The following is a 14,689-nucleotide window of genomic DNA, read 5'->3' on the forward strand; positions in this document are numbered from 1 at the left end:
AGGTGCTTGCAAAGGCAAGGGCGTCCTCAACTCTCAAGTGCTATGGACTCAAATGGAAGAGGTTCTCTGTATGGTGCCGTGCACAGATGATTAACCCACTGCGGATTACGGCCCCTCAAGTGCTGCCGTATCTACTGTCGCTGGCCAAGGTGGGGCTGGCTCATGCCTCCATCAAGATACATCTGGCGGCGATTTCCAGCTACACCAGGACGCCGGGGCGATCATCTCTGTGGTCTCATCGCCTGGTGAAAGAGTTTATGAAGGGACTGTTCTGATCATTCCCGCCAGTGAAGGCTCCGGCCCCGGCGTGGGAGCTCAATGTGGTGCTGGGCAGGGTCATGGGGCCGCCATTCGAGCCTCTGCATTCAGCACCGTTGAAGTTCCTATTGTGGAAGACAGCGTTTCTTGTGGCCATCACCTCTGCACGACGAGTGGGAGAGATCCAGGTCCTCTTCTGCAGACCACCATATCTGACATTCCACGAGACGAGGGTGGTGCTGAGGACGCACCCCTCCTTCATGCCCAAGGTGCCGTCGGACTTCCATCTCAACAAGCCCTTGGTATTACCAGTTTTCTTCCCGTCGCCTTTGTCGCCGGCCGAGAGGACTTTGCACTCGCAGGATGTGGCTAGAGCACTTAAGTTCTAAGTGGACCGCACAAAGAGTTTTTGGAAGACATCACAACTTTGAACTTTGGGACTGTGAACCAAGGGAAGGCCCTCTCGAAGGCTTCCATTTCCAGATGGCTCTCCGGCTGCCTCATGCATTGTCACCGGTTGGCAAACCGACCGTTGCCCGGCCGTCCGAGAGCCCATTCGACCAGAGCAATCGCTGCTACCACGGCGTTCTTGTCTGGTGTGCCTCTGCTGGACATCTGCAGGGCTGCTTCATGGAGGTCGACGCACATCTTCACGAGATTCTACTGCGTCGACCGGGATTCCAGGGAGGAGTCCAGAGTCAGCCAGGCAGTGCTGCGCAACCTGTTCGCCTGAAGGTGGGCCTGGTGAGGGGGTAAGAGATGCTTAATCTAAATGCTCAATGTTGAGCCTTGTCACCTCCCGTGGTTGTGCATGTGTGTACTGCTATGTATTCTTGTATTCATGAGCATGTGAATCCATGCCAGACCCCATGCTGGAGAAGGAACAAGTTACTTAGCTGTAAATGTTGTTCTCCAGCATGGGTCTGGCATGGATTCACATGCCAACCCTCCCTCCTACCCCTCTGCGGCTCTTCTCTTGGTCCTACTGCCACTTTACGTGCTACCAAATCTGAAGATGGCTGCCAGAGGAGGGGCTTAGGTAGAGGGCAGTCATTGGCTGGGGGCAGTATGACCCAGAGACCAGTGATTGGTTATTAAGAAACAAAACTGAAACTGATTTTTTCTTTACTGAGGATTGCCAGCCTGACGACGGGGAATATTCATGAGCATGTGAATCCATGCCAGACCCATGCTGGAGAGCAACAGTTACAGGTAAGTAACTTGTTCCTTCACTCTCACCTTCCACTCTCTCTCTGCTCTTTCTCCAACACTCTCAACCAACCACCTTATATGCACACTCATAACACAGTGCTATTTGCTCTGATCAACCAATACCTCACCTCCTCTGTAAATCGCCTCCTAATTCCTGGCCACTGTCTTTCCCCTGCTTCTGGTCTCATGGTCTGCCACCTCTTCCTCCTTCTCCTCCTCATGTGACTTCACCCAAACAATTATTTTTGAGTGCTCACTGGCAACACTATGAACTGTTTGAAATCGAAAGTTATGAATATAATGGAATCCTCAGAGGTCATTGAGATCCTCCAGTAAAGCTTTCATTTAATTGGTCACAGGACCACTTGGATTACTGTGCAATAAAGCCACACCCCTTCATGAATCTCTGTATAGGCTAATATCCTAGATGTGTGGAAGGCTAGCAAAGATTATTCCAAGTAGTGGGATTTCCGGGGAAAAAGCGTAGTTGGATTGTATTTCAGCTGTGAAGATGACCTTGCTGCCTATAATACTCTGTATTTTGGGCCATACAGATCAAACCAGGTCAGAAGGAGAGAGGCCCAGAGCAGTAATCTCTGAACCTGATGTCCCCGTCTGATGAATACAGACTTCCATCCCAAACCCTTATGCTTTTCTAAAGACTTGGTTTTCTACAATGATGGCAAAGCTGTTGGGCCCTCAGCATAGCAACAGCAGAGGGATGCCAAAACTAGGATACGTGGTCTGGAAAGAATTTACTAGTTAAAACTGAAACTCAGTATTACAGAGATTTTAACTTAGAGGGTTTTTCAAGACACCATTTTTTAATCGTTTAGCGGAAGCAATTCTAAGAAAACGTTAATTACATTTTGTGGGTCCACGTGACATCACTCATTGCCATGCAAAAAGCTCAGGTGATTGACTATGGCTAATGTTTTGAGTAAATTGTTGTGTTTTGTTTCATCATCATCATTTAGCTTTATTTCGGCTATGCACCCTAAGCGCAGACAAATTCATGCAAACAGTAGATAATAAAATAACATAAAATCTAGCTAATCATAGTATGGCAACCGCTTCATACAGTTAATTCAAGAATAACAACAATCTAATCAGGTATTGTGTTGTTTGTGTGTGGAGTTGTATTTATTTGCACATGTATGCACTTGCACTTACTACTTAATGATTTGAGAAGAACAAAATGACCAATGATTAGATAACCACATCGGCAATCGAAAATTGCTCTCAATATACAAAATCTAGGGCCCGCTAATCATTAAAAATCTTTTCCTACATTTAAAAGCCACAGTTAAAAACCAGGAACCCACATTTAAAACTAAATAAGAAGGAAGAGCAATGTTTCATTAATGCGAGGGCCTCACTCTTTGCCCTAACACCAAACAAATTCATCATTGGCTTGAGCCATTTATGCCTAACATTATCATACAAAGGACAGGAGAAAATAAATTGAATTTCGTTTTCAACAAAGGTAACACAGACTGGACATAATGCAGAATTGTCCTTTCCCCAAAGATCGGTGAACTTTGCAAATGGAAGAATACCACGACGAAATTTTGTGTAAAAACACTTCATCTTCCTTCCCGCTTGGTAGTCCAGATAAGGTTCCATTGCCAGGCTAGACTTGGCCAAAATATATTTTCCTGTCAAATTGCCATCATAACATATATCAAGCCTAGTTTTCAAGACCCAATCATAAAAATGCCTTAGGCTGCGGGCCAAGTCTAGATGGGTCAAGCCAAAATGTCTCGCTCAAGGATCGAGAACATTGAGTTAACCTACTTGAACCATGGCAAGGATTTACTACCGTTCCTGCCTAATACATCGGTGAGGCCCTCTCAAGAAGTAATAAGGACCTCTGAGATGTAGATCGTATTTCATTTTGTAAAATTTGATTACTTTGTGGATCTTATGATTTCATTACTTTTCGGCTATGTTTTGCTCGATATGGTTTTCAGTTGATCATCAAATAACATGGTTTCCCCAAAACAAGCCTCTGTTGGGACGATGTGTGTTTTTCGCTACCGTCAGGGCTGTGCATGTCTGAAGGGGCATCTCCTCTTCCCATCTCTTTACAAGGAACCATAAATGCATTACACACTATTGGATGGGGTGTGGGTAGTTGGGAATGGGAGTTCCTGCATTTAAATGATGCATTTCTATATGGGAAGGATGTTATGCACACACTGTGCCCTGTGAAATGCAAGGTTCAAGGTTAGTCGTTAGACGTTGTGAAGCAGGTGTGTTGAATGGCATTAGGGTAAACTGGGGGACTATGATCCCTCGCCATTCCTCTTTTAGTTTGTGCTATTAGGTGGTTCTTATAGTTGGCTTTAGCGCCACCTATAAGCCAACACGATTGCATTAGAGTACATATAAGGAGATATGGCATATGAGGAGGAGACACAAAGCTTGTAGGTGCTGTTTGGTTATTTGCCCACCCATTGACTGCCCATGGCCATTCACACCAAGTGCTTTCCCCTCCCTGCCCAAAACACCTCCTCACGTATGCTCTTTGAGCACACTTAGTCAAGCTTTGCCATCAAACGTTTAATTTGAAGTGCTTGCCAGTGTTTTCTCAAAGCAGTCTTCTGAGAGTTCATAACTTAATTGGAGTTGTAAACGCACTATTGTTGTGATAAAAAATATCTTAACCAGGTCTGCCTTCAGCCACTCGATTTATAAGCACTATGTGGGTCCTCCACTGAAGCCCTGTTAAAACATGCATTGGCAAAACCAACAGTTTCGACCTGTGTATCAGTATTAGGCATTTGCCAGGCACTGCTATTAGATGACCAGGTACTCCTGCTACATCAATAGCCAGTTAATAACAGTATGGCAATGCCTGGCAAGTGCCTTTCCCATGCTTACACAAAAGCCCAAACTGTTGGCATTGCCAATGCTTGTGTTAATGCTGTGCAAGAGCAATGATGAGGTTTGAAGGGCTCTAGAGAATTTCCTTACATCACCTACGGCTAGCACATTGCGTGTGTGCGTCCACAAGTCCCATCTGAGCCTCTAAGGTAGGATCGCTAATATGGTTTTTGTCATAGTAGTTTCCTGTTCATATCCCACTCTGTCCTGTTTCTATTTTTAGCAGCAAGAGGTATTTTGTATTTTTTGTTAGTTTATTTTTAAAGCGTTTACCCCTAAGCGCTGAATAAAAAGACAAAATGGTACAATTACAGTTGTAGATGCAAATCAGGAAAATAAACCAATGGAATTATGAAGGAGAAGACAAAAGAAAGTATTTAAGTCGAGAACGGAAGATAGGCAAAGCAGAAGAAGACAAATTAAAAGAGAAAGGGAGTCCCAGTACTTCGGGGCAAGAAGAGCGAAGGATCAGAAATGGGAAGAGGCAGAAGGAGGCTTAGGCACAGCAAAAAGAAATAACGACTGAGAGCAGAGAGATCGGGGAGGGGAATAGAAACAAATGAGGAAAGTAAACGTGGCGCAAGACCATGGAGAGATTTGGAAAAAATACATAAAGTTAGAGGAGGTGTGAATCTAAAGACAACCAAGACAGTGAGAGAAGAGCTAAAGAAGTGGAAGAACATGGAGGAAGAGAAAGCAAACTATGAATAGAAAGATGGTAGAACGGAGGTGGGGTGAGCTGATGAGTATGGAGACCAAACAGAAAAGAAGAGCAATAAAAAAGGCGAGAGAAAATGAAAGCAGAGGTCAGGATTTTAGAAGCAGAAAAAGATCTTTGAGAAATAATCTTGCACATCTTGGAGTGATGGACCGGACAGCTGTGGGCAGTAGAGGTAATGTGCAAGAAAGAGAGAGTGGAATCAAACGCTATGCCTAGATTGCAGGGAGATTAAAAAAAAGGCAATAAAGCAGCAGGAGGCAAAGAGAGAGCAGAGAGAAGAGGAGAAAGAGTGGAAGAAGACAGAAAGAAAAGAACCTCCGCCTTGGAGGGAATCAGAGGAAAGAAATGAGAGTTCATCCATTGCTGGATAATGATTGGACATGAGGAAAGGGAAGTATGAAGAGTATCGGAGAAATCAGAGGTGAGGAAAAGCTGCATCTCTGCAGAGAAAGGGAAAGGAAAGCTTAATGTTTAGATATTAGAGAAGATATGTGTACAGGGAGAAAAGGAGGGGGTGTCGAGAACCAAACCTTCGGGAACCCTGTATAAGAGAGATGAGGAAGGAGAATAGGAACCAGACCAGGAAATAGAAAAGTTTGTTAGCAAAATAGGAAGAGAAACAATGGAGGAAAATCCAAGAGACGAGAACGAAGAAAGAAGAGTAGGGTGCTCAACAGTGCTGCACACTGCAGAGGCATCAAGGAGGATCCTTTTTTTAGTTCATATGCAAACATGTATATTTTTCATGTTGATATCCAAGGTTATTTATCCTTCCTGTTAATTCCAAGGCGCTTAGCATGCAGTCTTCCTTTAATAATTTAAATTCCTTCCGAACAATCTTTCTGGTTGTACTTCCGAGATTAATTTGAATCATTTAATTGGTGATTTGTATTGCGCTTAATGCGAGACTCCCTGTGCACTGGATTAAGGATCAAACCAATGTTTCACAACATGGGCTTCCTCCCAAGGCGAGTGATTTTCCCCTCCGCTATGCTTACATTGTTATTACTGTATCACTGGGATTCTGTCAGATAATTTAACTTTTTGTATATACATTTGCTTTTGTTCAATGCTTGCTGTAAATGAATTCATTAGTCTATCTTTATTTTTTTATTTAATGTGTTGCAGCCAATTAGTATGACTTTTCATACTATTCTATCTTGTTTCTAATTTATCCTCAGGCACAACACCAGGTTTGTCTGCTACCCCTCCAGCTTCCCTCCCAGGGTCTCTAACCAGCATGAAAGCACTTCAGAAGTCCCCAGGGCCACAGCGAGAGCGAAAGTCATCCTCTTCCTCAACAGAAGAAAGAAATCGTATGGTAAGAGAACAATTGAGGTCTACGCTGTCTTGTCTTTTTTTTTTGTTGATTCTCAAAGTCCTATTTAACTTTAGATGATGACAAAGGTAGACGATGACAAAGGTAGTCTTAGCAATTCAATTATTTTTTGTTTGTTTAAGAAACCTCTTGGACGAAGAGACTCAAGCGATGATTGGGAAATTGCTGATGGTCAGATAACGGTTGGACAAAGGATAGGGTCTGGATCCTTTGGAACAGTATATAAGGGCAAGTGGCATGGTAAGAGGCAATTACTTATTCATCCGTTTTGCTGAACAATTTATTTGAGTTTCATACTAGCAAGATGTATGTTTGGATGGAAAACAGAGACCCTGTATAATTAGCTGTTTTGTGTTACTAGTGTAAGGATTGGGACTTTGCAGGATCAGGGCCATTTGAGTTTAGGTATTCAATATGTAAGAGTAATAAAACATCAATTACAAAAAAAACGGCTGTGCAATTTCAAGATATTCATACATTTCATACTCCACACTCCCGTGACCTAGTACACTTGTATGTGAAGCTATAACTAGGTATGGGTCTTGGGACATTGCAGATAATGTAGAGGGTCAAGTGTAAGGGTGGTCGGCAGCACGCAGACCGCCTTTTTACTACTTTTGGGTTTGTCATTTATCTGCTACACTCCCTGTACGTAGAGACTTATAAAAACATTAGTGCTGCGTGCAGAGTGTGCGGGTCAAGTGTAAGGACAGTCATCAATCTGTTACCTGTGAACAGCTGCCTCTGCGCACTATAAGTAATACCCTGCGTTGCTCAACTGTCTGCAACAAGGTAAGGCCTTGCTTATTTACCTTTCTTGAAGTAACTTTCTTTACCTAATGTGTGGCCTCCGGCTTTTGGCTTACATATGCTGTATAATTTTAGAAGCATGGCAGCCAATGGGACAATCTCACCTCAATTAATGGATACTAATAAAACACTATTCAAAGGCTTCACTCATACAATGTAATCACTGATAATTGACCACATATCTAATTTAATCCACAACATAGAGGAGCACATGCTACCGTCTGCAGTTTCTAATGCTTCGAATATAGAACTATTGAGCCCAAGAGTCAAAAACATATACAAAATCCCCAAAAGACGGAAAAATAACAAACAATTGAGGCATTTGTTAATATTGCAGCCAAAAGACTGCACCTTATTTGAAACTACAAATGTGGGCTATGATTTATGGGCCAAAAAACACCTAAATTGTGCTTAAAGCAGTCTAATAACTTGGAGAAGTGGCTTAGATCTGCAGAAGCGATACCTTCAGCGGCTTACCCAATCGTAGAGACTAATGACACAATTATAACTGAAACTGTCACTTCGCCTGGCACATCAGCTACTGCTCTACGAAAATTGAACAAGGGTTGTATTTTAATGATGATATAGATACAGATGGACTAGTAAAAGAGCCATTCAGTTTGCAGTCTGCAACAGATCAGTCAAAGGACACTTTTGCCTCATTCTACGTCCAAGAGCTTTGGGTGTCGCAGCCACCAAGGAAAACGGGCAACCCCATGCATTTCCGAAAAGAAGACACCTGTGGGAATCCACAGAAGTCTGACTTGCGGGAATCGCCCCAGCATTTATTACCTACAAGCCCTGGCAAAGTCGGAAATTTAGGGAAAAAAAACCCTCGATTTTCAGACGTTTCCCACCTCCAAACCACCGAAACACGCCGCCAACAAGACATGTCCTACCTTCCCGCGTTCCCACAGGTGTCCCGGTGAAAACGGTACCTCACATGTGTGGGTGCACCTACCTGGGCGCAAAGGGAAAAGGCTGAACCACTGGTAACCCCAAGTGTTTCAGCAGAGCAGATTTTGCAGGAATTTGCTCTTGTGGACAAACTACAGATTTGGGCCTGGAGTGTTGCAGCCACCAAGGAAAACGGGGAACCCCATGCATTTCTGAAAGGAAGACACCTGTGGGAATCCACAGAGGGTCTGACTTGGTTGAATCGCCTTTGAATGTATTACCCACATGCCCAGGCAAAGTCGGAAATTTAGGAAAAAAAGCAAAATGTTCACACATTTCCCACCTGGAAACTACTGAAACACGCTGCCAACAACACATGTCCAACTTTTCCACATTCCCACAGGTGTCCGGATGAAAACAGTACCTCACATGTGTGGGTGCACCTACCTGGGCAGAAAAGAAAGTGTCCACCGTCCACAACTCCAACAGCAGTCCCAGGGAGCCCCCAGCAGGGACCCCATCCGTTCCCCGAGGGAAATTCTGTAACGCAGCACAGCCAGCACTCCAGGGATGATGTCCCTGGCCTTAAGCAGCTGTCTCCCACGTGGTTTGACCGTCACCATGCCCAGCAGCGGTTCCAGGGAGCCACAGCAGGGTCCCCGACCTTTCCCGGAGGGAGAAGCTGTAAAGCAGGCCAGCCAGAGCACCAGGATAGTCGGGGGCGGGGGGGTAATGTCCCTGGCCTTGGGCGGCTGTCTCCCATATGGGGTGACCATCCCCAAGTGCAGCGGCTGTCCCAGGGAAATTCTATAATGCAGCCGAGCCAGTGCTCCAGGATTTTTGTTGGGGGTGATGTCCTTGGCCTTGGTTGGCTGTCTCCCATGTGGGTCGCCCATTCACAAGTCCAGTGGCAGTTCCGGCAGGGTCCCCATTCTTCCCCAGAGGGAAAGGCTGTAACGCAGCCCAGCCAGAGCTCCAGGCTGGGCTTGGGGAGGGTCGACCCACATGGGAGACTGGTTCCCAAGGCCTGGGACATCACCCATGACCATCCTGGAGCTCTGGCTGGGCCGCATTGCTGAATTTCCCTCCAGAATGGATGGGGACCCTGCCGAGGCACCCTGGGACTGCCCGTAAGCTTGAGGATGGTCGACCACCATGGGAGATGGCTGCCCAAGGCCAGGGACATCACCCCGGCCTTCCTGGAGCTCTGGCTGGGTTGCGTTACAGAATGCATCCCCAGGAAGGGAGGGCAACCCTGCCGGGGCTCCCTGGGATTGCCGCTGCACTTGGGGATGGTCAAACCATATGGGAAACGGGTGCCCACGGCCAGGGACATGACCCCCAACCATCCTTGGACTCTTGCTGGCCTGTGTTTTGCAGCGATCGTACAAAGTGAAGTGCCAACGAGGTATCTCGTTCTTGGCACTGCAAACGTAGAGCTAAGGACGAGATACCTCGTCCTTGGCACTTAAGGGGTTAATGCACTGCACATTTAATTGAGGTACCCCATTGTGAAAGGCCTATCAGAATTCACAGTGCCCATTCAAGGTTGAATACATGTGCTTAAGGTGGGCTAAATATCTTTACCCTTATAAGCAATATGTAGTAAAATGTTGACCAACTTCAAGAACCTGTAAAATAAATAATGGATTGTTGTAAGCATAAAAGAGTTTGTGCTCCCAGTCCAACAGACGTCTCTTCAGATCTGGGTTCTATAATCCATGCTGCCTGTCGTTAGAGAGTCTGCTAGCATCTTTTTGTGGCTAAATTACAGGTGGGTGTTGCTCCTTATCTCTGGCATTTTTCAAATGGAAAAATACAACACATTCTTGCTGCAGGGTTCGCTACCAAATATGAAACAGCTACCAGCATAATTGTGGTTAACATATATGACCCTCCAGGTGGTTTGTTTACGACCACTATTGTGAAGCATATTCAAGAGCTAATGGCAAGAATACACATATGCTTATGTTGACCTTTTTGTACAAGACAATGCCACATGTATAAACATCTTAGATTGGATATGTTCACTAATCCCTAGTTATTGTGAGTAAACAAGCAATTGTGTTTATAAGGATGGGGAAAACAATTTGCCATATTAGCAGCCATTTGGCAATCGCACATCATAAACGTGCCTTGCACCGCGAGATACGTTGCTACAAAAAATGTATCCCATGCCTAATTGCCTATATGTGTGCAATCTATACGTAGGGCTAAAACCACATTTTAAAATTGGTTGCGGTCCCATCAAATGCGTATTAGGATCACACACTGGCAATTGATGATAAACATTCTAAAAAGTCACAACTCAGAAAAAGGTTGGCGAGTGGTTAGAGAGTATACACAAAATACCAGTACACAGGAGATTAACCTGATCTCAAGAGAAAGGTGGTTCATGGATTTTGAAAAGGTCCACCACATTAGCCTATGATGAGCAGAATGCCAAACGGGCCACAGAGCACAGCACTTGAGCTTGGTAGGGTGAGCTTTGAGGCATCATTCAGCCTGCCAACCAGCATGCTTGTGCTCTGAAACACCTGTGTATGAGCGCTATACAAATAAAATATATCATATCATATATCATGCTAAGCAAGGCAAAATGTGTGACTCCAGCCCTTAATTTCAAGTTTCCCTTTCTCTTAACCAAAGGTTCTTGCCTCTGATAACCCTTAGCTGCAGTTTATGCCAGAGTTGACCAGAGTTTAGACTGCCCCCTTTTCCCCTCATCTACCAAAACTCTATAAAAACGAATCGCCAATGCTAGTGGGCTAGTAGATTTTGGGAGCCCTGCATTACAAAATACTGTTACAGCTCCAGGTGACGACGATACCCAGAGATATAATTATACCCTTGATAGCGACGATGTACACAACGTCATCTGGAAGCTTCAATCATTTGGAGCACCTGACCCAGACGCGCAAGACAATATCCGTTTCATAAGGAATCCATATTTTTGCTCCAAGTTCTTACATCTGTTATTTAGAAACATCTGCTAACATATACAATTGCCTGTTCCTGTATACAACAAGCATTGGCAAAGCCAATAGTCCTGGTGTTTACTGCTGTTCTTTGCCTTTTGCATTTACAGGCACCAGGGTGCAAGGAGGAGAGTGCAAAGTTTCAACGGTGGATGCAATTAGAAGTGCAGGCGTGCAAGAGAATGAGAAGTAGAATAGGGGAGGAAGCGATTGAGAGAGGGTGCCATTGATGATGAGCAAGAGGAAATATGAGCGAGAAAGGTTGAGAGTGAGAGGGAAAACAAAGTGTGTGAGAGGAAGAATGAGAGGGGGTTGAGAGTGGGGTGTTAGTAGAGATAGTTGGGTGCGTGGGGGTAGAGTGGGGGCAGGGTGGGTGCGGGTAGTGAGTGGGGGTAGGGTGGGTGTAGAGAGGGTGGGAGTAGGCTGGGTGGGGGTAGAGAGTGGGGATAGGGTGGGAGGCAGATTACGTGGAGGAAGGGTGAGTGGGGATAGGGAGAGTGGAGGTAGTGGGGGGTAGGGTGGGGTGGGGATACAGAAAGTTGAGTAGGGTGGGTGGGGGTAGAGAGGGGGTACGATGGGTAAGGGGTAGAGAGTGGTGGTAGGGTGGATGAGGGAAATGGAGAGAGTGGAGCTAGGGGGTGGGTTTGTGTAGAGAGAGATGGGGTTGGTTGGTGTGAGAAACCTGAGGGTATTCTCCCAAGTAGACCTTGGGAAACGCTTATTCAGGTGGCATGGGGAGGGCTGGCGCTCACAGATCCCAACCATGGGGGTGGACGAGCGAGGGAGGATCACCTAGGTAAGGGAGCACGGGGTTATGCTCAGGGGAATACCCAAAGGGAGGTGCTGTATCATACCGGGGAAGAAGGAGAGGAGGGTCTGATCTTTGTGGGCTGTACCACATCTACCCCTCCTTTCACTCATAGAATCTCTTGCACCCAAATCTATCATCCCCTCCGTATATAACCAATCTCCTATGATCCCACACACTGTTGCATTTAGAAACCATCTCTCTCAGAATCCCTGCTTTCCGGTTCCCTATCCGAATACTTTCAATCATTCTTCTCTACGTCCCTCTGATCATTTTGTCTTGAACAGCCACTCTACTTGGACTAAAAACTACTGTTCCCACAATCCCCCTGGTTCTTTTCACAATAACAATCCTGGCCATTTCTATCAACTTCCCCCTTCTAAGGTCATCAACCCTCCTGATACGAGGGTTGTAATTCGCTTTAACACCTTTTCCCCATCCTACCCCGTAGGATACTCTGACACTCCAACCATTCCTTCTCCCGACCTAAACACTTATTCGCACCATAGAAAGCACCGGACTAACCCTAAAGCTGTTTATCTGACATTTCCCGACACGAGGGTCAGGCAATTAACCTGAATCACGCACACCTAACAGCTCTTTCTCTTCCCCCACAGGGATAAAAGGTGGAGCAAGAGAGCACAGTACAAGCAAGGCAGACTGCATGATGAGACAGCTATCCAGACCCAGCACTTCAAGAGGAGGAGAAAGGTGGCGAATATCAAGAGGTTGACAAGGAGAAACACGACCTTGCCCTTTCCAACGCAGACCCGTGAAACCTCCGCAAAGGAAATCATGAGACCGAGGAAAATAGCCGAAGTGTGCTACAACAGATGTCAACGGTACACGAAACGTGTCGAAAGCTGATAAGCGGCAGTGAGGGAAACTCCTGCTACTGTGGTACTGGCCTTGACTCCAGCGAAGAAGAAAGGCAAGCGGTTCATCACAGCCAGTGAGTCGAGGGGAGAGCTGATAAGAACTGGGCTGTGGTGAATGGAAGTGGCAAAGTTGAGAGAGTTCAAAGAACTGTAAAAGTGTAAAAGGGAGGCCATCTGCAGAGGGGGGACCAGCACCATGTTGGCGCTGTTCTGTTAAACTCTGTCCGACCCTCATCTGAGTGAAACTACAGAAACCAGATGGCCGTAAGAGAGCCGTCAAGCTAGGTCAACGTGGTCATACAGGAGGTCAAGCAAAATCCCTGTACAGTTGAAAGCCTTTGATCTACTAACTTGAGGAAGCAAGGGAAATTAATCCAGCAAACAAATGTGAATGTGAAGTTGGCAAGAGTGAACCCGGCTGGGGGATGCTGACGAGAAGGGGGCAAAGTCTAAAGTCCCAAGAAACGGTGTGTTGGCAAACGTGAACCCGGCCGAGGGATATCCACTATGAACTGTTTGAAAAGATATTAAGAAGAGAAGGAGAAGTGCACTGTCCCGCTTGTCATTTGGGGTCCGACCCCGATCGCGAGAGAAACCAAGAGACATTTTAAGGCGAAGAGAAGCACCATGCCGCTTGTCATTTGGTGGGGTCCCAGCCCGGTCGAGGGAGATCCAAGGATGAAAGGTTACTACCCATAGTTAATTGTGAAAATAACTGTTCTACAATTTGTGGAATGCAGTGAAGGGTCAGCTCCCAGAAGAGCGGGACCCAAGGGTGAAGCCATCAACGGAGAAATACATAAAAAGGTACTTTGTTTGATGTTTTGGTTATTTTTTTAATCCAACAGGCCCTCGGAAACAGGAGAAGCAACCACCGAAGCCCTAGCTATAGATTAGGACTGTTTAGGGGGTCCGCGCCCGTAAGAGGGGGACCCCGGGGTGTAAAATCCAACCCTAAATGAAACCAGGAAACAAACTATCATTTGCTTAAGAAACTTCTGTTTTATTGTTTGAATACGCCAGGCCCTCAAAGGCAAGAGACTTTCAAGAGAAACGAGACTTGGCCATCAAGGCTCCTGCTAAACTGGAACAGAAATGTCGACTCGTGCTGGGGAAGCTTGAGTGTGTGCTGTGCTCCAAGATCCCCCCCCTTGCCCTGTGCTCAAAACGTGGGGAAGAGAGACCCAAGCTACTGCATCCTGACATATTATTTGAGAACACTGCTTTCTTTTCTTAAACTATCCCACACCTTTTTTGTATTGGTTGTAAGATTTGGCAATAGGTTTCTGCCTTATTTCCATTTGATGGTCGGCTCTTGCTCCCATCTTAGATTTAGGTTTAGATTAGGCGTTTTCCAACCTACATACAGTTTAATAAACGCCCTTGAACTGTGATCACTTGTGTCTGTCTTTACAGTTGCCACCATGAGTTCCTTACACAGGGGATAGAGTGGGGTAGAGAGATTTGAGGTAGGGTGGGTGGAGGTAGAGAGAGTGGGGATGGGGTCAGTGGGGGTAGGGTGGATGGAGATAGAGGGAGTGGGTAGGTAGGGTAGTTGGGGTTAGAGTGGAGGTTGGGGTGGGTCGGGTAGAGAGAGTGGAGGTAAGGTGGGTGGGTGGGTAGGTGGTTGGGGGTAAAGATAGTGCAGGTACAGTGGGTGGGTTTGGGTAGAGAGTTGGGGTAGGGTATGTGGAGTAGCGAGTGGGGGTGGTACGGTGGTTTGGGGTAGAGAGCAGGGGTACGGTGGGTTGGGGTAGAGAGCGAGGATGGGTGGGAGTAGAGAGAGTGGAGGCAGGGTGGGTGGGTTTTTGGTAGAGGGTGCCGGTAGGGTAGTGTGAGTGGAGGTAGGGTGGGTGCTGGTGGGGAGAGAGTAGGTTGGCTTGGTGGGGGCTTAGGAGG

General features: G+C 46.1%; 1 protein-coding gene across 2 annotated transcripts in view; it reads left to right on the forward strand.

The window, feature by feature from the left end:
• The window catches only part of BRAF (B-Raf proto-oncogene, serine/threonine kinase), a 1,813,806-nt gene that overhangs the window by 1,191,888 nt on the left and 607,229 nt on the right, over positions 1-14,689 (forward strand). For both annotated transcript variants that reach the window (XM_069628802.1, XM_069628803.1), the window contains 2 exons: positions 6,262-6,401; positions 6,542-6,659. In XM_069628802.1, coding sequence (XP_069484903.1) covers positions 6,262-6,401; positions 6,542-6,659 — 258 coding nt within the window. The remainder of the gene's footprint in view (positions 1-6,261; positions 6,402-6,541; positions 6,660-14,689) is intronic.

The sequence above is a fragment of the Ambystoma mexicanum genome, chromosome 12 (genome assembly GCF_040938575.1).
Source record: "Ambystoma mexicanum isolate Mex_15411 chromosome 12, UKY_AmexF1_1, whole genome shotgun sequence".
In the NCBI taxonomy this organism is placed as follows: Eukaryota; Metazoa; Chordata; class Amphibia; order Caudata; family Ambystomatidae; genus Ambystoma; species Ambystoma mexicanum.